At 44.0% G+C, this 24,796-nt stretch overlaps 1 protein-coding gene across 2 annotated transcripts; it reads left to right on the forward strand.

Annotated features, from left to right (window-relative positions):
• Nucleotides 1-333: 333 nt before the first annotated feature.
• LOC147123059 (placenta-specific gene 8 protein-like) lies at nt 334-24,796 on the forward strand. 2 transcript variants are annotated; one of them, XM_085964730.1, is made up of 5 exons: nt 334-422; nt 9,156-9,308; nt 17,591-17,715; nt 20,512-20,640; nt 23,802-24,796. In XM_085964730.1, exons 2-4 carry the CDS (start codon nt 9,200-9,202, stop codon nt 20,599-20,601), a joined length of 324 nt encoding a protein of 107 aa, XP_085820856.1. In that variant the 5' UTR covers nt 334-422; nt 9,156-9,199; the 3' UTR covers nt 20,602-20,640; nt 23,802-24,796. The 2 variants fall into 2 exon arrangements, with proteins under 2 accessions (XP_085820856.1, XP_085820866.1); XM_085964740.1 differs by having other exon boundaries at nt 371-447.

A 24,796-nucleotide genomic window follows, 5' to 3' on the forward strand; every position in this document is an offset into this window, starting at 1 on the left:
CCTCCCATTGACATTTTCAGGTGGTGGACAGGAAAGGAGTGGCCAGCAGCAGTCTCAGCAGGGGTGGGAGAGAGGAAAATCCAGGTCGGGGAGGTGAGGCAGCAGTAGGCCTCATCGGCTGAATTTCCCCTCATCCTCCACTGCCCGATTTCAGGCAGATTCCTGATGGAGAACCTAGCCCCGCATGTTGAATCCCTTCAGCTGCTTTGTACTGTGTTGTAAGGTACAACATTTAAAAAATACTCAATGCAAATATTGGAAAAATGGGGCGTGTTTAACCTAACAACAATAACTGATTGGCAAAATGCCATGTCCTTGCTTTACTAAGCCTATATAAAGGTGTGGTTAGAAAATGTAGTAACTGATTTTTCAACGTAGTACAGAGGAAAGAGTCTCCAGGATCCATTTCTTTACTCGAGGCGGTGAGTTACTTATAGTTATTGGCAGGTAAAAAAATAAACCAGATCTAGACTTCTGCAATAAGATACAGACAACACTTTGTGAAATGTATTAAACTGAACTAAAGTAGCTAGTATATCAGCAATGAATGGATTCAAATGGGTTGAATTCAAATCTGTAATAAAGCATATTTCATACTCTTTTTTTAAAATGTGGATGTTATGTACAGGCAGCCTCAAGATTTTTGAGCACTGGTTAACTGCACTACAGAAAGTTAATAGAGGAGCTTGAACCTGAAGTTTGGACTTATTAAAAAATAAACTTTAGGTCGTGATCTGCCCTAAGAACAAATTGAAGAGCCCTTAATATGATCAGGGCTCCCGAATAGTACCTTGACTTGACTTGACTCTGAACTTTGGTGTGCAGTGAGTATATTAGAGGAAATTAGAGGCGCATGTAACAAGGGTAATACGATAATCATGGGGGACTTTAATCTACATATAGACTGGGCAAACCAAATTTGCAGTAATAGTGTGGAGGATGAATTCATGGAATGTATGCATGAGTGTACTGTAGCCAAATTTGCTGATGAGACAAAGATAGATGGAAAAGTAAGTTGTGAGGAGGACACAAAGGGGGAGAAATTCGGTGGAGCCGCAAACGGGGCGCCAAGCTCGCCTGGGCGCCGGAATTAGCGCAGCGATCGGAGCAGTTGCGACCGCTGGAAATTCAGCCTGAACGCCCCAAGAGGGACACGGGGCGAGGCTCGAGGCGCTCCACGTCCCTCTTAGGGCGCTGAAACTGAATATCGCAGTGCAACGTGCCGCAGCGCCACACGCTGCGGCACGGCACACTGCGGCACGGCACGCTGCGGTACTGCAGGCCTTCCTCCCATTCTTAAGGGGGAGGGGCCTGCACCAGCGCGATCGGAGATTGCGAGTGCCGGCAAAAGAGCCCGGCACCGAGGAGAAGTGCCGGGCTCTCGGAAAACAGCCGGCACTGCCGCGGGGGGAGATCAGGAGGCCGGGGACGGAGGTGCTGGTAGGCGGCTGCCGAAAAAAACAGCCGCCCCGCACCTCCACCTTCATTTGCGCCACTGCCGCCACAGGTAGGCCCCGTGAACCGGGCGCGATTTGCGAACGGCGCTACAGAGGCGGGCGCTACCGAATATCGAGATCGGGGCAGTAGCGGGGCGCTGCGCACACCGATGACGTCATCGGTGGCGGCGCAGCGCAACAGGCTAACGCCGCCATTAGCGCCCCAGCTAAATATCGCGGGAGGCGTGGCCAGTGGCGCTAAAGCCACTGAGTGCCCTCTTTAAGCGCTAACTGGTGGCGCAGCCCACCGAATTTCTAGGCCAAAGAGTCTGTAAAGGGATATAGATAGGTTAAGTGAGTGGGCAAAATTTTGCAGATGGAGTATAATGTGGGAAAATGTGAGGTTATCCACCTTGATAGGAAGAATAGAAAAGCAAAATATTATTTAAATGGAGAGACTACAGAATGCTGCAGTACAGAGGGATCTGAGTGTCCTCGTACATGAAACACAAAATGTTAGCATGCAGGTACAGCAAGTAATTAGGAAGGCAAATGGAATGTTGCCCTTTAGTGCAAGGGGGATGGAGTATAAAAGTAGGGAAGTCTTGCTACAACTGTACAGGGCGTTGGTGACACCACACCTAGAGTACTGTGTACAGTTTTGGTCTCCTTATTTAAGGAGGGATAAACTTGCATTAGAGACAGTTCAGAGAAGGTTCACTGGGTTGATTCCTGGGATGAAGGGGTTGTCTTATGAGGATAGGTTGAGCAGGTTGGGCCTATACTCATTGGAGTTTAGATGAATGAGAGGGGATCTTATTGAAACATATAAGATTCTGAAGGGGCTTGACGGGTAGATGCTGAGAGGATGTTTCCCCTCGTGGGGGAATCTAGAACTAGGGAGCATAGTTTCAGAATAAGGGGTCACCCAATTAAGATGGAGATGAGGAGTAATTTCTTCTCTCAGAGGGCGTGAATCTTTGGAATTCTCTACCAGAGAACTGTGGCGGCTGAGTCATTGAGTATATTCAAAACAGAGATTGATATATTTTTGAATATTAAGGGAATCAAGGGATATGGGGATACTGCAGGAAAGTGGAGATGAGGTAGAAGATCAGCTAGGATATTGAATGGTGGAGCAGGCTCGAGGGGCCAAATGGCCTACTCCTGCTCCTATTTCTTATGTTCTTATGTGAGGATACTCGTTCTCAAGAGGAGAGGTTGGTAGAGTCTGGGGATCAAATTGAAGAAAGTGAATACTATATGCTTCTCACTGCAGGGGAGACCTGTCATATGGTACAAGCTGAAGGTTCCTCAATTTGACCAAGATAAGCACACACCAGTGATCTGATTAGACTCTCAAAGTCAGAAGCTGCACCAAAGCAATTAAAAGAGAAATTACAAAGAAATTATGCAAATTTTAGGGAAAATATAGCCTATCTATGTACGATATGTTTGATTAAAATTGTGATGGGCAAAAGATTCTGGAGCTGAGGTTGTATTAAGCATTTAATTTGTGAATCAGGCAGTGAGAACAGTCTTGACAGTTATGCCCGATAGGAACATAGGAACAGGAGTAGGCCATTTAGCCCCTCGATTGTTCTGCCATTCAATGGTTGATCTGTGACCTAACTCCATATAACTGCCTTTGCTCCATATCACTTAATACCTTTGGTTAAGAAATCAATCTCGGATTTAAAATTAACAATTGACGTAGCATCAACTGCCATTTGCGGAAGAGAGTTCTAAACTTCTACCATACTTCTGTGTTTCCTAACTTCACTCCTGAAGGATCTCGCTCAGACTTTTAGACTATGTCCCCTAGTCCTAGACTCCCCATTCAGCAGAAATAGTTTCTCTCTATCAACCTTATCAGTTCCCCTTAATATCATGAAAACTTCAATCATTAACTGTAGTGTATGTGCTTTAAGTCAGAACTACCTTTTACAGCTCCTGTATACTGTAGTACCGGCAGTGACCACACCGGTATATAAGCTGTGCGCATGCCTCTGTACCCCAGTCTAGAGATTACCCTCCTCCAGTAAAGACCTATTATTTGTTTGTGTACAGCATCCGTGTAATTATTTATCCACTGAACCACAGATCTAACATTAACCTTCTAAATTGCAGGAAATACAACCCTAGTTTGTGTTATCTTTTCTTGTAATTTAACCCTTGGAGTCCAGGTATCATTCTGGTAAATCTACGCTGCACTCCCTCCAAGGCTTCTGGTTGTTTAATTGAACTATAGAATACAGCATATAATATAGGTACTTCATGGATTGCTTATTTTGTATTGAAAGTTGATTTTGTTTTTAAATCACAAAACAGTTAAGACAGGTGTTTCAAGAAATTCTTTGAAGGTACTAAAATATTTTTCTTTGCATTAGTAATAACATTTTGAAACATTTGCCACTATTGTTTATAACTGAAGTGTGATCTATCAAACTTAGTGAAATTATCATATACCACGACTCTGCCTCCCTATAAGTCTTTGCTGTTAGAGGTCTAAGAATTTCACAGGTATGGAGAATTTGGATCCAAGGAAGTTCTTCTAATATTAAGTGGATGATAGAATTGTGGAACAATGGCCCAGATTTTGCGGTCAGCGGCGAATGAATGGCGCCAACTGTTCATTACATTGCACTTACTCACAGACTTTCTGTGGGCTTTTGCTCTGGAACTTGTGGTGATTATAAATCTATTTTGGTGCAGCTACAGGGGATCTGGGACCTGTGTGAACAGGGAAAGCAACTGTGTATCTCCTTAACCAATCAGATTGAAGAATTATTACTGAGACATGCAGGCCTCGATTTTCATTGGGCCGTGAGGCGGGCTTTTAGGCGTGCGGGGGGTTAAAATTGCAAAACCTAGGGGTCGCAACCCCCCCCCCCCGCCTGGTTCCCGCCTCCACGCCATTTTAACCTAGGTGTGTCTGATTGACCCGAATCAGTCCCGCCGGCAACAGGCGGGACTGGTCTTTAGGGCCCTTAAACAGCACTGATTGGCCTTTATAATCCCATTTTAACAGGTGCTTGCCTGTTTAACCCTTTTCCCACGCAAAACGTGCCTGGTGGGGATCACGCCTGTGAAACCTGGCGTGAACACTATTGGCTTGCTGACTATCAGCTGCAGGTCCAACATTAAAGAGGATATTTGATCAGTCATCATTTGCAGGTGGCAGGACTTTGTTGTCTCAGGCCTGGGGGAACTTTTAGAAGGCATAACCACAGCTGTGGAAGTTTGGAGCCTCACACACTTCTCCAGTGTGACCTCCTGCGAGACCCCTCTCGCCACCCTCACTCAGCGCTTCCTCAACTGAGGCACCTACCAGATGCATGGGAGGCCTTTTTTTCATTCCCCTCTTGGCATTAGAGGACCTCCAGCCCCATTCGCGAAATGACACATGCCACAACTGCAGAAGTTGTCATCAGAAATTTTATTTACAATAACCAACTGATGGCATTTTTAAAATAAACACATTTCACCCACGTGACTACCCTTGTGACTATTAGTGCTTTATTTTCCTCTTACAAGTGCTCCTACGTAGTGGTTCCCCTGTGGCTTCAGCAGATGTGGAAGCCCCTTGCTCACTTTTCTGCTGCTCCTGTCTCGACACCTTTGGCGGGCGTCCTCTGGGATGGCAAGCCTGTGAGGGCTCGTCAGCAGTCTGCTGCTCCTGTGGCTGTGCAGGGGTTGAGACCTCTATCTCCGTTGGGTGTGGACTCCGGCGAGGCGCTGACCGAGGGCTCTGCAGTGGCATGGAAGTGTGAGCGCTTGGAGAGGAGCCCTCACTTCCTTGAGGTCTGCCACCAACCTCCCTCTCATGGGTCAGGTCCCCCTCAGTGCCTGCAAGTGGCTTGAGAGCAGCTTGCTGCACATCAGGGGGGCCATGGGGACCCGTTTCTACAATGGCAGTCCTACTCAGAGAGCCTGCCATGAAGGTCTGGTTTCTCTGTTCAATAGCTGACCATCGCTCCTCAAGAGATGTCAGTCTATTCTGAACTCTCACCATGTTTTCAACACTCTGGCGACTTAGCTCCTCTATGGCCATAGCCATCCTCTCCTCGACTGTAGCCATCCTTTCCATGGAGGTTGCCATCCTTTCCGTGGTGATGCGTTCATGCGTCAATGACTCCACAAAGGCTCTGCTCATGTTCGCTATGGACTCCTCCATTTGCTCCACACTCGCAGCAACCCTAGAGACAAAACCTGCCAGAGACTCCTGCATCTGTGCCTGGAGTTCCATCCCCTCTGATCTTACGGATGGACCCAGAGGCAGAGGGCCGAGCTGGCAGAGTCCTGCGCCCTCCGATGAGGACTCTCCACTGCTGTCCCTGTCTCCACAATCTGCTGATGCTCACTTGTGAGCTGTGATACACCAGGTGACAACTCTACTCTAGGTCCCGAAGGTCCCACCGAGGTGTGAGTGTCTGCACTGGTGCTGGGTGCGCTTATTGCTGATGACGCTGCACCCTCACAGGTTGCAGATTCCTCTGAGGAGTCTGGCTGCTCAGGCTCTTCCTCCTGCACACTGGGGATGGGGGCTCTCGATGGTCCTGTGGGGGAGCCAAGGAAAAAGTTAGAGATGTGATGCCAAGGTTACATGCACAATGCATTTTGCAGATGATCATAAGTCCATATGATGTAGCTTCAGAATCATTATCAGCGACTCATGCAATGCCAATAAGAGAGATGGAAAACTATTCTGTCACCAGCTTGCGGGGATGCACCTGTCTCGCCTTCCCCAACGTCCACATCTCGGTCAGCCCCGGCAATCTCCAGGACGCCTTCCTCCCAGGGGGTGAGCTGGGCTAATGAGGGCGGCCCTCCTCCTGTCCTGGCTCGCTCTCTCCTGTTGTGAGCTCTCTTTTCCTGCAATGAGGGAGACAAGTGGAGGTTGAGTGAGAATGAAGGAGTGAGTGCAGAGATTGCATAGCATAGATACTTAGAAGGAGACAAAGATGGAGTGAGGTTGCAAGACCAAGGGCCCTCCCTGTGTGTTGTCAGTTGTGTTCAAAGCATCAGAGTGAGAGGGAGTGTGAGGGCTGCATGTTGGCATAGTTCTGTGAATGTGAGCATAGAGAAAGAGGGAATGGGTAAGGGTGCATGGATGTGAGTGTCTAGTGGGATGTGCAGGAAGAGATTGCTAAAGCTGAGTGCTGGTAAGGAAAGGCAATGGGGATCAGATTGAGGGTGATGGAAACATCATACAGTACTTACTTTTCCAGTGCGAAGAAGGTCATGGAATCTTTTCCTGCACTGCAACCACATTCTTCGTGTTAGCCCCAAGGAGTTGACTTGACCTGCCACCTCTAGCCACACAGCCTTGGTCTGGCTCGGAGGCCTCTTCCTCCCTGAAGAAGGGAAGAGGACCTCCCTGTGGGCCCTAGCACCATCCAATAATGCCTGTAGCGAAGCCTCATCAAATTTGGGCGCAGATCTGGCCCTCCCGCTGGCCGTTGCTCCTGCAGGCTCCTGTGCCATCTTAATGGTGAAGTTTGGGAGCCTGCAGAGGAAGCAAGGCTTGCTGTGAACCGTAAAAGCAGCAGCAATGATGACGTCATATTCTGCGACTTTCTGACTGGAAATACTCAATTGCCAAGGCTTCCCACACGCTGGAAATCAATTGGCCAATTGTGTTAAATTTGCATCAATCTCACAGACCCATTTACAATCGTGTCAGAATCACTAAATTCGGGGAACCGCCAATTCCCCGCACCTGAACGAAAATCGACCCCGCAGTGTCTGAACCAGGAAGTGTCAGTTAGAATATTTAATTCAATGCCAAATAATGAGCAGAAAACAAAATAAAGAGGAAGAGATAACGATGGGATTAAAAGAGAGATTAAAAAAAAGAAAAAGTTTAAAAAATATTATTTACATTTTTAAAAAATCTCCAACAATAATTAAAATCTGATGGAATGAGACTCCACACTTGTAAAAATATATTTTCAGTACCAAAGAGGTTGTTTGACAGTAATTAAGACTTATCACGCTGCTAAAAATGTACTTACACTGGAATGGACAAGCCCTAACATTCTCTAGTGAGTTTAGTGTGTATTTATCACATAAGTACCGCAACTTCACGATGTTTCAATGCGGAGTTTCGCGGCGAGATACCAGTATAGTGCAGCTTCTGGAGGATCAAGGCAACTCAGACAGCAACATCCTGGTTTCCGCGTTTAACTGCGCATGTGCGGTCGCCGGAAGTTGCTGTCCAATTTACACATTAATAACGGTGAGCACTGATAGCCTCACCATGGTTTTTACCGCAAAATCCGAGCCATTACCAGTGGGGGTGGTGAAACAGAGAGCCATGGCAGAATTCCTAATAGGAAAAGAGATATAGGTCTATTAGTTCCAGAATGAAAGTAAGGAAACTGTTGGGTGATTTGGAAAGTTAGGTTGGATTGACCCATCCAAAACATTACTATGTTACTGTGCAAAACAAACAGGTTAAAATACGGGACCAGGAAATTTAGTATGCTAACATTTGGGGATGGGAAATAAATGCTGGCCTTGCCAGCGATGCCCACTTTCCATGAACAAATTTTAAAAAACACTAACATTATAAGCGTTCATTCAGCAACAACCATTTCTGGGCTCAACTGCTGTCCTTTCTAACAGTAAATAATTCATAATAAACATAGGAACAGGAATAGGCCATTTAGCCCCTCAAGCCTGTTCTGCCATTCAATGAGATCATGGCTGATCTGTGACCTAATATCAGCCCCATATCCTTAATACCTTTGGTTAACAAAAATCTATCAATCTCAAATTTAAAATTAACAATTGGCCCAGCATCAACTGCCATTTGCAGAAGAGAGTTCCAAACTTCTACCACCCTCTGTGTGTAGCACTGTTTGCTAACTTGACTCCTGAAAGGCCTGGCTCTAAATTTTAGGCTATGTCCCCTAGTCCTAGACTCCCCAACCAGCAGAAACAGTTTCTTTCTATCTACCCTATCAGTTCCCCTTAATATCTTTAAAACTTTGATCAAATCACCCCTTAATCTTCTAAATTCTAGGGAATACAACCAATGTTCCTTCTAAACTGAGCGCAGCAATCTGCAAGGTCCCGTGCAGGCTGCTCATCGGCTTTTCCATTGTAAATACCGCGGATACGCTAAGATTTAAAGGGACTGTGCATTAAAATAAACAGCCCTTGCAGAAGAAAGCACGGCTTACAGGGAACATTGTGTACAATCCTAGTTTATGTAATCTATCCTTGTAATTTAATCTTTGGAGTCCAGGTATCAGTCTAGTAAATCTACACTGCACTCCCTCCAATGCCAATATATTCTTCCTAAGATGTGGTGCCCCAGAAATGGCTGTACTCCAGGTGTGGTCCTTGTTCACCATCCCCACCCCCCACCCCGCCACAAAGCGGGGCAGCATTCTCCAGGCAATTGTCCCAGATGACCTTGTGAATTCACTCCCTTAGGTTGGGGAAGATTGTGCGTGTATCTTCATTGACTGGGACTGCAGGTCACATCTTCTAGTTGAGTCCAGTGTGCTGGCATTGTGGCTGCTTTCCCCACAAGTCCAATGTTCAATCCTAAGGGGAAGAGTAATGATTGTAGACTGGAAATGTTTAAGGGTTTTGCATGGGATATTTGGCTTAGAAGAGTGCATTGAAAGAGAGTTCTACAGCTGTGTCTCAGAATTCATTGCCATCAAGCATTTCTCACTAAAAATAGCTCTTTATTGTTTCTAGATTTTGTGTGCGTCCCTGTGAAACACAAAAAGAAAAATACCAAAATGGAACAGTTTGGAGGAAACCCAGTGGTGATAATGAGTCAGCCTCTTTCCACAGCCAAAAAGGACTGGAGCACCGGACTGTTTAGCTGTTGTGATGATGTGGGAATATGTAAGAAAATCCGTATACACATATATAGTTTTGGACTGTCTGACACAGTCACATTTAAATGTCCTTTCTGCTCTCTAGTTAATTTTCTGTTCTTTCAAACATACTGTCCACTTTCCTATGTTACAACAGTGACTACACTCAAAAGTACTTCATTGGCTGTAAAGCGCTTTGGGACGTCTTGAGGTCATAAAATGCGCCATCTAAATGCAAATATTTCTTGCTTTTCCTTTTTACCTTCTGTGACTATGGCCATTCTGTATACAAAAGTCCTAAAGCTGCGTACAAATCACCCAGTTACCAAGCCAGCCTACACCTGTTTGTCTGACATGCCTGTACAATATGTGGACCTGTTGGCTTCACTAAATACTTAGATCCTTTACATTTCAAGGCCATTCAAGCAGTAACCACAGTCAAAAAAGCCAAAATATTTCTGTGCAAACAAAATTTAAGAAAAAAAATGACTGAAAGAAAGTATTATAACAATTAGCCGAGTGTTGCCTGTCCCATTATCTTGGGGCTGTACCAGTATATTAGTGAAGGGTTCCATGCATGTGTGATCCTACCCTCCACCCTTGCTCCACTGATTGACCTTATTTGCCTGATAGAGAATTATACAGGGCCATCTATGTCTGTTTCCAACCCTGAAGGAAGTCAAAAGACTGACCATTGAGAGTCTGTTACACTAGCATTTATTTCCCTACATTACAACATTGACTACGTTTCAAAAGTACTTTATAGACTGTGAAGTGCTTTGGAACATCCCGATGAGGTGAAAGGCGCTATATAAATACAAGTTTTTCCTTTGTTGTTTTTTAAACTATCTCTAAGGTCCACTGTTTGGGTTAGAGTTTTTGATTTTAAAAACTCCACACAGCTCCCCTGACAGCTTAGTGGCTGTGACACGAAGGCAAATAAACCAGAAAGTCTCAAGTTTGGTCTGAGTTGAGTTAGCTGATCTCAGCCACAGCAATAGTGCAGCAAATGGCCTCCGCACTATGGCTAGAAACAAGAAAAAAATCAGACAACATTCCCACCCTTGACTACTGTCAGCAACTCCTGCTTGAAAGTGCACCTGCGGATGTTTGGTAAGGACAGGATTGAGCTCAGCTCCCTACAGTTAAATGAAGAGCTAACACTCAGTCTGGACTCATGCATGAAGATTGGCCCCTTGGGTGAGGCACTGAAGAGCTGCTAATGCCTGAGAAACCATAACCAAGCAAAACAAAAGAGGAAATGAGCAAAAGGGAGAACATTGGAGAAAAAATTCTTCCTTCAAAATTTTTAAAAAGCTCATCGGCCCAATTTAGTTCCAAATTATACAGAATAAGTGCCTGGAATTTGCACAAGGGTTCTCCCAATCTCCCGCCGTAGCTTTGGTGGAGAATTAGCGGAAGCCCTGGAGAAATGGCATAAACGGTTGTTTCCACCGTTACTTCCACTGAAGTTATGGCAGGAGATTGGGAGCACTCCCATGGAAATTCTTCCCCAAGATCTTTAAATGCTTTGGGAAATACTGACAGGATCGGAGCACAATGACCCTTTCTAACGATTGCTACAAAGTTTAGAACTTTGCCTGGAAACCGAGTGACGAGACGAATTTCAATCATTTGCTGCACTGTGTCATGTATTGATTGCGAGTTTGACACCAGTCAATACGGTAATGTAATGTGCATTGCATTATGGGAATTACCCGGGAAAATGGCAGTCAGCCATTTTACACAATAAAGTGAAGATCACAGTTAGAAGCCTGTGTGCCTGATTCTATGCTTTAATGCGTTCATACAACATTGGCGACGAGGATAACGAATGGAATCATTTTAAATAGGTAGTTGCCCAAGTTTTAGTTAGCTAGGATGGAGAAGACCGGCATTCAAAATTTTGCATGCTTCGCCGAGCCAGCCACGTTGGGTCCAAGATGGACGAGGTGGTTAACGTCTTTTGAGCTTTATGCCGACGGCAAAGGACTCATTATCGACGAAACGTCTACAGCTGCCACAAAGCAGAGGAGAAGAGCTCTACTTCTACACCTAGCAGGACCAGATGTCCAGGATATCTTTTCGACTCTACCGGACACAGGAGAGCCAGCAGACTACACGGCGGCAGTTAGTGCTTTGAATCACTACTTCGTGCCCCAGGTCAACGCAGCATTTGCTAGACAGACTTATCATAAGTTGTCCCAGAAGACAGGTGAGACTGTGCAACAATTTGCTACTCGCTTGCGGCAGGCTGCTAAAGACTGTGCTTTTGGGGGGGATGCGGATAATCAAATAAGAGACACTATCCTGAGTAGGTGCACATCAGCCTATGTGCGGACGAAATTGCTAGAGGAAGGGCAAGGTCTAATGCTCGCCCGCACGTTGCAATTGGCCTCACAATGTGAAAACATCAAGGAGCAGATGTCAGCCATGTCATGTACAGAGAAGTCGGAGACAGATACTGTTCGTCGTGTTACACAGAAAAGAGGGTATTATGCGAAAAGCTCGACAGAGAAACCAAAGGGAAATGGCGATAGGAACGAAAGGAAATGTTACAGATGTGGACACACAGACCACATGGGCAGAGATCCGAAATGCCCAGCACGCGGACAAATGTGTCATAAGTGCAAGGGAAAGGGTCATTTCTCCAAAGTATGCCGCACAAAGGGTACAAAGAAACACAGTGTGAACAATGTAGAGGAACAAAATTACTTTGCATTTGCTGTTACTGGAAATAACGTGACAGAGAGACTTACCTTTTGTGTGGGGGGAGTAAACCTGAGAATGTTAATTGATTCAGGTGCAACTAATAATGTGATAGATGAGAATATATGGGAAGGATTAAAGTCAGAACACATTAAGTGTCAGTCACATGTCCCTAAGACAGAGAGAAAGTTATTCTCTTATGCTTCTAGCCGACCACTGTCAGTTAAAGGTATATTCACATGTAGGATTACAATAGGTAAGAGAACTGAGCAGGCAGAGTTCATTGTGGTTAAAGGCCATGGAGAGCCGTTGCTAGGAAGGGAGACAGCCATGAAACTGGGAGTTTTAAAAATAGGTGCAGATGTCTCAGCTGTGGTAGATGTAAGACAGCTACTAGAACAGTGGTATCCAAAGGTGTTCCAGGGAGTAGGAAGGCTGAACACAAAACAGATCAGTTTGTATATCGACCCACAAGTGAAGCCTGTGGCCCAGCCACTCAGGCGTATACCATTCAACTTAAGGGGGGCAGTAGAGGCCAAAATAAAACAATTGAGGGACATGGACATTATCGAACCTGTAACTGGTCCCACCCCATGGGTAAATCCTGTGGTTATTGTACCAAAAGCGGATAAGGATGTAAGGTTATGCCTAGACGTGAGACGAGCAAACCAGGCAATAGTGAGGGAACGATATCCAATCCCCACCGTTGATGAGATACTCCAAGGTATGAATGGCTCGACGGTGTTTAGTAAGTTAGACCTGAAATGGGGTTATCACCAGCTAGAACTGACCCCTGAGTCACAAGAAATCACAACTTTGCAGTACATAACGGAGTATACAGGTACAAGAGGCTGATATTCGGTGTATCTTCAGCTAGTGAGCAATATCAGCATGAGATAGCTAATGCCTTAGCTGGAATAGAGGGTGTTGAAAACATCTCAGACGACATTATCGTGCATGCACACGACCAGGAAATGCACGACAGATGCCTGCACGCTGTCATGACCAGACTAATGGAAAGTGGATTGACACTAAACTCAGAAGTGCCAATTCAACATGGACCGATTGATTTTCATGGGAATCCTGTTGTCTGAAAAGGGCCTCGGACCAACAGCAGAGAGAGTGCGAGCGGTGGCAGAAGCTCGGGAACCAGAGAATGCTACAGAGGTGAGGAGTTTCTTGGGACTCGTTGGGTACAGTAGCAGATTCATCCCGCAGTTTGCAACACTATCAGAGCCACTGCAACGCCTGACGAGAAAAGACACACCATTTAAATTTGGATCACAACAGAGACAGTCATTCAGTGCACTCAAGGAAGAGTTGGCCAGAGCCGGCACTTTAGCATATTTTGATAAGGACGCACCAACCAAGGTGATAGCAGATGCCAGTCCTGTAGGTTTAGGCGCAGTACTAGTTCAGGACCAACAGGGACAAGAGGTGCCAATATGCTATGTAAGTCGTAGTTTAACAGACTGTGAGAGGAAATACTCTCAAACAGAGAGAGAGGCCTTAGCTCTTGTATGGGCTTGTGAGAAGCTGCATCCATATGTGTATGGCCGAAAATTTAACTTGGTAACTGACCATAAGCCATTACAAGTGATATACGGCCCACACTCTAAACCCTGTGCCCGTATAGAGAGATGGGTACTTAGATTACAGCCGTACGATTTTAAGGTGATACACATTCCAGGCAAGCAAAACATTGCAGACCCACTGTCACGATTGCTGGGGGAGACAGCAAAACAGGAGAGACATTCTCATGGCTCAGATGAATACGTGAGATTTGTAGCTGTGAGTGCGACACCAAAAGCACTCACTACTAGAGAGGTGGAGGAAGCCTCTGCTACCGACCCAGAGTTGATTGAGGTACGGAAGGCAATCACAAACGGACATTTTGAGAACTGTAAAGCTTATGCAGCAATTGCAAACGAGCTGTGCGTAGTGGGGTACCTAGTTCTTCGGGGAACGCACATCGTGCTACCCACAGTGTTACACGCACGAGCCCTGGTGTTAGCACATGAAGGACACTTGGGAATAGTTGGAACAAAGCAACATCTCAGAACCAAGGTTTGGTGGCCTGGCATGGAGAAGGCAGATGAAAAACACTGTAAAGCGTGCCACGGCTGTCAGATAGTAGCCAGACCCGACCCACCTGAACTGTGAGACCAACACCATTACCGGAGGGCCCCTGGCAGGATGTAGCTATAGACTTACTGGGACCCTTGCCATCCAACCACTCCATTCTTGTGGTAGTTGATTATTATAGTCGCTACTATGAATACGACATCATGACCTCCACAACAACAGAGAAGGTTATTGATAGTTTAGTCAATCTTCAGCCGTCATGGTTTGCCAATCACCTGCAAATCTGATAATGGTCCCCAATTCCGATCTGAATTATTCAAAGAATACTGTGAAAACAACGGGATCAAACACCTGAAAACGACAGCAAAATGGGCTCAGGCTAACGGAGAAGTCGAGCGCTAGAATGCATCGCTGATGAAGAGAATCAGAATTTCTCAGTCAGAAGGACTAGATTGGAAACGTGAACTTAGAAAATATGTGACTGTGTACAGGAGCATTGACCATGCCACGACAGGAAAGAGCCCGGCAGAGCTGCTCTTTAAATGGAAAATGAGAGGAAAGCTGCCAGACATCACAGAGTCGCGCGCAGACATGAAAGTACGTGACCGGGACGCAGAACAAAAAGGCAAGTCCAAACTGTACGCAAATGAACAGCGGAGAACACAATACTCAGAGGTGGAAGTTGGCGACACGGTGCTGGTACGGCAGGACAAAGTGGACAAGTTCACCACTCCTTTTAATGCCACACCCCACAAAGTTTTGAGTAAAACAGGGAGTCAAGTAGTAGTGGAATCTCCAGACGGAGCACGCTACTCGAGAAACACTACGTTTGTGAAGAAATACAGAACCAATGGACCAAAGGAGACACTCCATGAGCAGGAGGAAACACAAGGGACTGAGGACAGTATAGTAGACCCTGACACACATACCACTGTGACACAGGCAATACCCACTGACACCAACATGTCAGACATACCCAATATAGCCAGTCCTCAGAGAGTTAAAAGAAAACCCCAAAGAATGTCTGATTATGTCACAACATAAACTGTGCGAGAACTGCATGGGTGATGTTAAATGTTTAAACCTGGGAATGATTTAGTTGTGTGGTAAGACACAAGTTTGTAAAAAGTTTATAAACCAAATAAGTTATGCAGTGTTATTGTAAGCAACTGTTTGTAAAATGCAAGTTTGTTTCCAAGGAAAAGGGGGATGTCGTGTATTGATTGCGAGTTTGACACCAGTCAATACGGTAATGTAATGTGCGAGTTTGACACCAGTAAATACGGTAATGTAATGTGCATTGCATTATGGGAATTACCCGGGAAAACGGCAGTCAGCCATTTTACACAATAAAGTGAAGATCACAGTTAGAAGCTTGTCTGCCTGATTCTATGCTTTAATGCGTTCATACAACACACTGCAAATGATAACCTGTAAATGACTGCAGGTAATGTTATCATATTAACGCTTAATGTGCTCCTATCAAATTCCTCTCGCCGCTAGTTTAATGGAGATGTTAAAGTCCCCATTAAAATAAAAATGAGAGGAATTTGATTTGTATGACAGACTCTAAAAGAAGGACAACATTCCTTTCATTTTAAATATGTTCTATCTCAAATCCCACTACAACAGAACTAAATTCTGCCTTGGACTACTGCTTGGCTGTTAGAAACCACCATTCTAAGCTCCATGCCTATATATAGGCATCAACACATAGCTCAGTAGTTGCACTCTCACCTCTGAATCCAATTGTTCTGGGTTCAAGTCCCACTTCTGAAACTTAAGCACAAAATCTAGGTTAATGCTCCAGTGCAGTGCTGAGGGAGTGATGCAGTGCTGAGGGAGTGCTGCAGTACTGAGGTTCCATCGTTTGGATTAGATGTTAAAGTGAAGCCCCGCCTGCCCTCATAGGTAGCCATAAATGATCCCACGGCACTATTCAAAGAAGAGCAGGAGAGTTCTCCCTGGTGTCCTGGCCAATATTTAACAGATTATCTGGTCATTGACTCATTGTTGTTTGTGAGAGCTTGCTGTGCGCAAATTGGCTGCTGTGTTTCCTACATTACATCAGTGACTAGACTTCAAAAGTACTTCATTGTTTTGGGACATCCGGAGGTCGTGAAAGGTGCTATATAAATGCAAGACTTTTTTTATATATATATCTCATCAATACGTTTCTTGATCTCGCCACAGCCGCTATATTGTCAGACAGCTTTTCCAACATCCAGTTGTGATCAAGCTGCAATTTCCTCCAATTAAATATTGGGAAGACCGAAGCCATTATCTTTGGCCCTCGCCACAAATTCCATTCCCTTACCACCAATTCCATTCCCCTTCCTTGGCCACTGTTTTAGGTTGAACCGGACTGTTCGTAACCTCGGTGTCCTTTTTGAACCCTGAACTGACCTTCTGACCCCATATCCACACCATCACTAGGACCGCCTACTTCTAACTCCATAACATCGGTTGTCTCTGCCCCTGCCTCAGCTTATCTGTCGCTGAAAGCCTCATCCATGCTTTTGTTACCTACAGATTTGACTATTTCAATGCTCTCCTGGCCAACCTCCCATCTTCCACCCTCCATTAACTTGAGCTCATTTAAAACTCTGCTGCCCTTATCCTAACCTGTACCAAGGCCCGCTTACCCATTACCCTGGTGTTTGATGACCTACATTGGCTCCTGGTCCACTAATGCCTTGATTTTAAAGTTCTCATCCTTGTTTTTCAATCCATCTATGGGCTCACCCCTCTCTATCTCTGTAACCTTCTCCAGCCCTACAACCCTCCGAGAACTCTGCGTTTCTCCAACTCTTGCCTCTTGTGCATCCCACACTCGCTTCACCTCAACATTGACAGCTGTGCATTCAGCCATATAGGCTCTAAGCTCTGGAATTACTTCCCATATCTTTCTGCCTCTCCATCTCAGCCTCTCTCTCTCTTCCTTTAAGATTCTTCCTAAAACCTACCTTTTTTATCAAGCTTTTAGATACCCATCTTAATAGCTCCTTCTTTGACTCTGTCACTTTTTGTCTGATTACGCTCCTGTGAAGCACTTTGGAGTGTTTTTCTACATTAAAGACACTATATAAATGCAGGTTGTTGTTTGAAAATGTCCGATTTGACCGTGAAAAAATCCTAATATCTTGCGTTAAAAGAAGCGTTTTATCAAATCTGCAGGAAAAATTGCAAACTATTAAAGACTTGAATTTTACTGAAGCAGAAAAGTAAGGCTTGGTTGCTACTGTTGCTTAAATGTCGCATCTCATTCAGTTACCGTAATGAGAGTTTGTACACGAAAAGCAGAATACTGCAGATGCTGGAAATCTGAACAGAAAATGCTGGAAACACCCAGCAGGTCAGGCAGCATCTATGGAAAACAGACCACTGTTTCGAGTGAGGACCTTTCTGCAAATTTGTGTTTTGAAGAATTATCTGCACCCAAAACGTTAACTTCTCTGTTCTCTCCAATGGAAGCTTGTGATACATTTATAGTTTATGTTGTCTCATTATTTCTAGGTTGCTGTGGTTTTTTCTGTGCAATTTGCCTAAGCTGTCAAATTGCAGGGAACATGGGCGAGTGTTGTCTCTGTGGTACTACCATGGCTATGAGAACTCTCGTCAGAACAAAGTACTACATCACTGTAAGTAGGTCAGATTTTAAGAACGTATGAAAGCATGAAATAAGAAAAAGCCATTTGGTCCCTCAAGCCCACACCTTTTACAGACAATCGATTACTAAAGTAGTGATATGTGTAAAAATAAGCAAAGTGGGTCAGGAAGGGACAGAGAGCTTAACAAAGGTAATAGGGCATCAGTGACTAAGATGAGATCAGGGAAATATAGAAAAAAGTTAAAGCTAAGGGCACTATATCTGAATGTGCAAAACATTCACAACAAAATAGATGAATTAATAGCACAGATAGAAACAAATGGATGTGATATAATAACCATTACGGAGACATAGGCCGGGATTTTGCTCACCTCGGCGGGTCCATGGCGGGCGAGGTCAGTGGCGGGTCCTGACCCCACTGCTGGCTCCATTCTGTTCTGTGAAATGAATTTCTCTTGATTGGGCTTGTTAAGCCTGCCCAGTGCGTTTCCCGGCCAATTAGAGGATTGGGTATGGTGACGTCATTTGATGACGCGTTATCAGTTGGTTTCCTTAAAGGGATCATGTCCAAATTTATTTTGACATTTGTGCTATCTGTATTCTACAGCATTGAGGTGTTTCAAACACTAACAATGACTGCACAAAGACACAGGGCTTCGCCCAGGCTCTCCCATAACTCCCTCCATATGCTTATGGAGGGAGTCACAGCACACAGGGAGGTCCTCTTCCCTTCCCATGGGTGCAAGAGTCCTCCCCAGGAGATCAACAAAGCCTGGTTGCACATTGCAGAGTAGGGCACAAGCAGGAATGTGGTCTGGAGGACCTGGGTGCAGTGGCGCAAACATTTCAATGATCTCAGTAGATCATGAAAGGTTAGTACAAAGCCACACTCAACCTCATCCTGCTGTGCCTCTCATCACATCCTCACCATTCTGTCTTCCCTACCCTACTCCTATACATCCTTACTCACACCAACTTAACTTGCACCTCCACCCATCCCTCACTCTCTATCTATATTATCACATCCCCATCTCACTAGCCACCCCTCACACTCATGCTCATCCTAGTGCAATCATACCAACTAACAACACACAAGGGTAGGCATACAATGTTCATGTAAAGTTTCTATTAATGTGGTGTCAAACATTGAAACCTTTATTTCAACACTTTGTGTTCTTGGACAGATTTGTGTGCACCTTTGGAAGTGGCTTAGTGAGTTGCTGCAAATGGTGAGACATAACGGTACCCCCCGCAATGGTCATGAGTGTGAAAGGAATGGCTTGGGCATTGTAGGGATGCTTTATGGTGTTGTTGTGGGGTGGTGCCAACCTGACACATCACGTGGCAGCCAGGGTGTACAGCGTCAAGTGAAGTAAATCTGGCCATAGTGAGGCCATCCCTGGCCTCCCGGCCAGCAATGTGGTCGGGTGCTTATGCCCTCTGTCCTGTGCAGCATCAGGTCTAGCAAGTTAGTAATAAGAAGCTTGAGAAGCTTGTGAGTGATTCAAATGAATGGGAGCAAATGGGAAAATATTTAACTAGAGAATCATAGGAGGTTCTATATAAAATAATACAGCATTTTCCTTTTCCAAATGCTATAAAAGGGCTCCGCTACTGAAACTAGGATACAGCTTTATCTATACCAGTCCTGGCCCTAAACCTACCTTTGTTTAGAAACAACAGATCAAGTGGAAAGCAATATAAATCTGTCAATTGAAAAGCAATACAGTATAGGGGAAATGTTTCGTTCTCCCTCATCTTTAGGTTTTTCAGTTTTCTGGGCTCATCCTCTTTTTCTCTCTCCTTCTCATAATGAAAATGGCAAATTCTCACAAGGTTTTATTTTATGAACGTCTTTCAGTGATATAACAGATGTTCTTAAAGCTAATTTCCCAAGGAACAATAGTATGTAGGGAGTGGGTGGTTTTGGCAGGAGTGAGCATCCTTCAGAGAGGCTGATGCATCTACTGGAAGAAGCACGGACTATTGATAATTGAGCACGGAGCCTCCACTGAAGGAAAGCAGGACAATTCTTAATGGAGCCTGGAGCATCCAGCAGGAGAAACCTGGAATATTAATCTGGAAGCAGTTGTTAAGGACCCAGGAACATCCATCAGGATCAGGATCATTGATGAGGAGGTCTCCTGTCCACTGGAGAAGTGTGCAGCATTGATGGAGAGACCATCAGATGTAGTTTTTAACAGACCAAAGCGGTAGCGTTGATGACAATTTTTTACGTTCTAATCTTAAATCACTAATGTACCAGAGAAATCTGCAGCAACTTGGGTTCACTGGGGTCCAAGTTCAGGCAAGTTAACTCATCTGTCATAGGATATAACGAATCTCTAATCACTTTTAACACACTAATCAGATATATTAGCATTTCACATGTTGGCTGCATAATACCTAATACATTTGCCTACATAACAACAGGCAGTGCATTGAAAAGGCATTCCTTATGTGAAGAACTTTGAATGTTGTGTAGTAATAAGGGGCTATATAAATGTAAACATTATTTATTATATTATAATGAAAGAATAAAAGGTTTGATTTTAATTGTAAGAAGAAGTGACATTACCAGCTGGCCTTCCGCTCGCCTGCCTTCCTATCAGACCATAGAATAACATTGACGTCTACAGCCCAGACCAGCTTAAACCCATTTCTCCCCTCTCCCACACCCAAGCTGCAGAGCAAGAAGTGGATTGACGACAAAATAAAAAGAGAGGGCAAAAATATATAAAAATAAGTAAAAGTAGATGTGCATACTCAGGGAAGTGAGCATGTTAGTGTTTATTTATTGTACCTTATATTTTTTATTGTTTTACAGGGATCCCTCTGCAGCGATTTCTGTGCAACTATGTTTTGCACCTTGTGCTCTCTCTGCCAAATTAAAAGAGAAATAAATAATCAAAGATGATGTGGGTAGAAGTTTTCTGGCTACATTGCAGCTCATATGGTAAGTAGAAAAAACCAGCTACTTCTTTATAAGGATATAAGATAGATTGAAGGCAGTGTCAGCTTGGCTCAATTGGCAATATTCTTGACTTGATTCAGAAGCTTGAGGATTCAAGCCCCACCTCAGGATGTAAGTAAATAATCTAGACTGACACTAGATTAATGCCTCAGATAAAACAATAAACTAAGATTGCATCTGCTCGATCAGTTGAATGTTAAAGATCCTATGGTATTATTCAGAAAAGAGTGGGAAGTTCTCCCAGTATCCTGGAGAACTTTCCTCTCTCCCTACCAATTCCAGCAAAACAGATTAACTGATCATTCATCTCATTGTTCTTTGTGGGACTTTGTTGTGCACAGAAAGTCTACTGTGTTGGTCTACATAACAATCATCACTGTACTACAAAGATACTCATTATATACAAAGTGATTTGAGACCGAAAGAGATGTGATAAGGTGATATCTAAATACAAATGTTTCTTTCCGTGATATATATGTTTCCATGCTGCAGAGTAAAATATTTATATTAATATTTCATTTTGAAACATGGTGTGAACAGAGGGGGAGAGGAGCAGAAGGAGGAGAAAGAGGGGCAGAAGGAGGAGGAAGGAAGAGGAGAGAAATAGTGGAGGGGCAAGTGGTAGAGGGGAGGAAATGGGAGGGAGAGGAGGTGGAGGGAGGGGGAGAAGAGGGGAAGGGAAGGAATTGAGGGAGGAGAGAGGAGAGGAAATGAAAGGGCAGAGGGGAGAGAGTGAAAAGAGGTGGGCAGAGGAGAGGGAGGGGAGGACAGAGACAGAGGAAATGCAAAGAGGAAGGGCAGAGGGAAGGGTGAATGCATTCCATGAACTCGTCCTCCAAACTACTTTTGCCAATTTGGTTTGCCCAATCTATATGAAGATTATAGTCCCCCACGATTATTGCATTACCCTTGTTAGGAGGTGGCAAGGCATGGGAAGGAGAGGAAAAGGACACAGGGGAATTTGTCTCAGTAGGGCTGTGTCTGAGTGCAATTTTACCCAGGTGAGGTGCATTGAGCTAATTTTGATTCAGCAGTGGGGGCGGGGGGGGGGGGGCATGGGCAGTGGCCAGAGGTTCATTTTTGTCTCAAGAGTGGAGGGTGGATGGGAACAACATTCAATGTTTGTGTTGGGACAGGACTGATTTCTGGCTGAGGGGTGTTTCAGGAGGTTAATTTTCCCTCAGCTGGAGGAGGGGGTGAAGCGTGATTTTCTGATTTAGTAGGTGGGGAGGGTGGATTAGGGACTCCCCTCCCTGATCACTGACTTCTGCTTTAGTGGGTCTGGGGATCAGCAGATGATCACCATCTGTGCAGGGTGACTATGCATTAACAGGTGATCTCCATCTCTGCTGCTGTTCTCCAATTTTAATTTGGACCATTCCACAGTTTGCAACATTTTTCCATGTTTTTCATTCAGTAGAAATTGTGTGGTTGCAGTTGTTCTTCTAGTGGGAATGAAAGGGTATAAGAGGTGGAGCTGGCCTAATTAGATAGGATAACTATTCCTGCCCCTCCACCACTTGCCCCTCCACTACTTCTCTCCTCTCCTTTTGCCCCTCTTTCTCCTCCTTCTGCCCCTCTTCCCCTCTGTTCACACCTTGTTTCAAATTGAAATATTAATATAAGTATTGCATTCTGCAGCATGGAAACACATACAACACTGAAAGAAACATTTGTATTTATATATCACTTTATCACATCTCTTTAGGTCTCAAATATAAATATAAAGTTGGTGGAACTCAAAGTGGAAAAGACACCTGATGACATGCATTCTAGAATGCTAAGGGAGGCTTTGACCATAATCTTCAAACATCCTTTGATTATGGAATTGTGCCAGAGGCTTGGAGGGTTGCCTGTACAACACCTTTGCTCAAGAAGGAAGAAAGGGATAAATTGGGTAACTATAGACCAGTTGACCTAAGATTGGTAGTGAGTGAGCTTTTAGAGGCCATAATATAGGATAAAATGAATAGTTACTTAGAAAGATATGGGTTAATTTAGGTCAGATTAATTTATTTTTTCATGTAACTGTTTATTTATGTAAATATTAGCTTTTCCATTACAGATTTCATAGATATAGTAATGTCCTCTTCAGTGTCTTAGATGTCATGTACTATATGTTAATAGTCCAAAAGTATATAAAGGGAACAGTAAAAAGGAGAATAGGGATGCTGAAGTTCCAGATTTCTTGGAGCAACAACTTACTAGTTGTTATAAATCTCATCATCACGAAGAAACGACTCATGAAATAACACTGGACGGCCAGCTGGTGGCACCGTCCAAGGAGTATAAATACTCGGGCGTGGGCCCAGCTTGCCCAGGGACATTTTGTAAGACAGGAACTAGTGAAGGACAACTAGACCTCCATGTTTTGAAACAAGTTGATTAAAGCCTTGCTTATACTCGAACCAAGTGCGTAGTGAGTTTTATTACGTCACTAGTAACATTATTAAGTGTATGATAAAGGATGTTTACAGCTGCTCCTTTGAGAGGGTATATAATAATTCATTAGACCAGGTATAAAAACATCAGTATATGAAAATAGCAGCGATGGAGCCAAATTCATCTAGCTTATCTTTGCATTATTTTAATTTTCCAATGAGAAGGTAAGTTTTAGGCTCTCCTAATGGCGTAGTAGGTAAATATACCATGTAGGTGGCACAGCAACATGCAGACCAGGGAGGTTCTAGGTTCAATATTTGTTCTGTGCTGAGTTATCTGATCTCAGCTGGAGCACTACAGTTGGCCTCCGTGTCCTGGGCAAAGGAGGGGTCAAATCAGCCAAGGTCTCCTTTCCTGATCACTATCAAATGAACTCTGCTAGAATTTGCTTGTATGTGAACTTCAGATGATGACTAGAATGAGCACCCGCGCTCGTCACACCCCCTTCCCCTCTGCCACTCTTTCCTCATGATTGAATAGTCTGCCAACACTTGCTGTTTAGGCTGATACATGCAGGACAGCAGTTTTGCACGGTACCAGAGGCTGCTAGTGTCTGTGGAACCATGAGGAGTCAGCACCAACAAGAATTGGGAGGGGAGAGGAATACACTTCTATCAGTTTCTTTCTGTGAATGTTCAGACAAAATGCTTTACTTTGATTTGTATTCATACTTTCCACTAATGAGCTTTCTTTACTGACAGGTACAACCTTTAGTTGTCATGATTCCTCTGATACAAAATGAAGATGAATGGAATGACCAATAGTATTCAAGATCCCAGAAGCAAACAAACTGAAAATTGCATCAACAACAGCAGATTAAAATCAGACAACCAGCAATATATATGTAATTCCTTTCTCCTTTAATGTTTTTAAGTCATTACCCCAATATCTGAAGTTATCCCCCAATGTCACATATCATTTCACAGCCTGCAGGGGAACTCTTCTCAGCTTGTGCCAGTGGTGCTCTGTATCTGCTTTCGAGATGTGACTACCAGTACCATAGATTCTCTCCCTGAATTTTCCTTCCTTTTTGGGAAAGTGAAGTCTTCCATCAACACGGTTAAAAGAAACAGGCCAACCCGAAACCAGGCTGATCCAAATTGGGTAAAAACCAGATATTAGTGAATGAACCCAGAATGACCCAATGAGGCTTGCTCCAAATTCAGAATTTGTTTCTTCATGTCAGATCCAAATCTGTAATTTTCTACAATTATTTTGCAGTAATTTCCCATGAACCAACCAAATCTGAAACTAGTTACATAAAATGAAGGTTTTTTGTTGCTTTTTCATATTGATTTAATAGCAAGTATATCATGAAATTAAAACAAAAAATAATGGTTTTCAAAGAAAAGTCACTGGCATAACAACAATTGGAATGACCTGAATGACCCCATTGACAATATAAAAAAAATGACTGATACTTTGCTGAATCCGTCCCAAATTGCAATTCCTCCCTCTCGCCAGGCTAGAATTTCTATCCTTAAATGTCCTTTAAATGTGTACTGAGTTTCTCTTACATCCTGCAATACAAAAGTATAACTGTCTTTCTTATGTCATCATTAGAATGCACAAAAAGCCAAGAAAAGTGAAAAAAATGGTCATTTCTAATTGTGTAGAATTGTTTTCTGATAAATTTCAGATATCAGCAAATCCGTTGTAATTAATTTTGCATTCAAATAAAAAATTACAAATTTAA

Source organism: Somniosus microcephalus, chromosome 2, assembly GCF_052327205.1.
Source record: "Somniosus microcephalus isolate GS21.2 chromosome 2, FLI_Smic_1.0, whole genome shotgun sequence".
Taxonomy (NCBI): domain Eukaryota; kingdom Metazoa; phylum Chordata; class Chondrichthyes; order Squaliformes; family Somniosidae; genus Somniosus; species Somniosus microcephalus.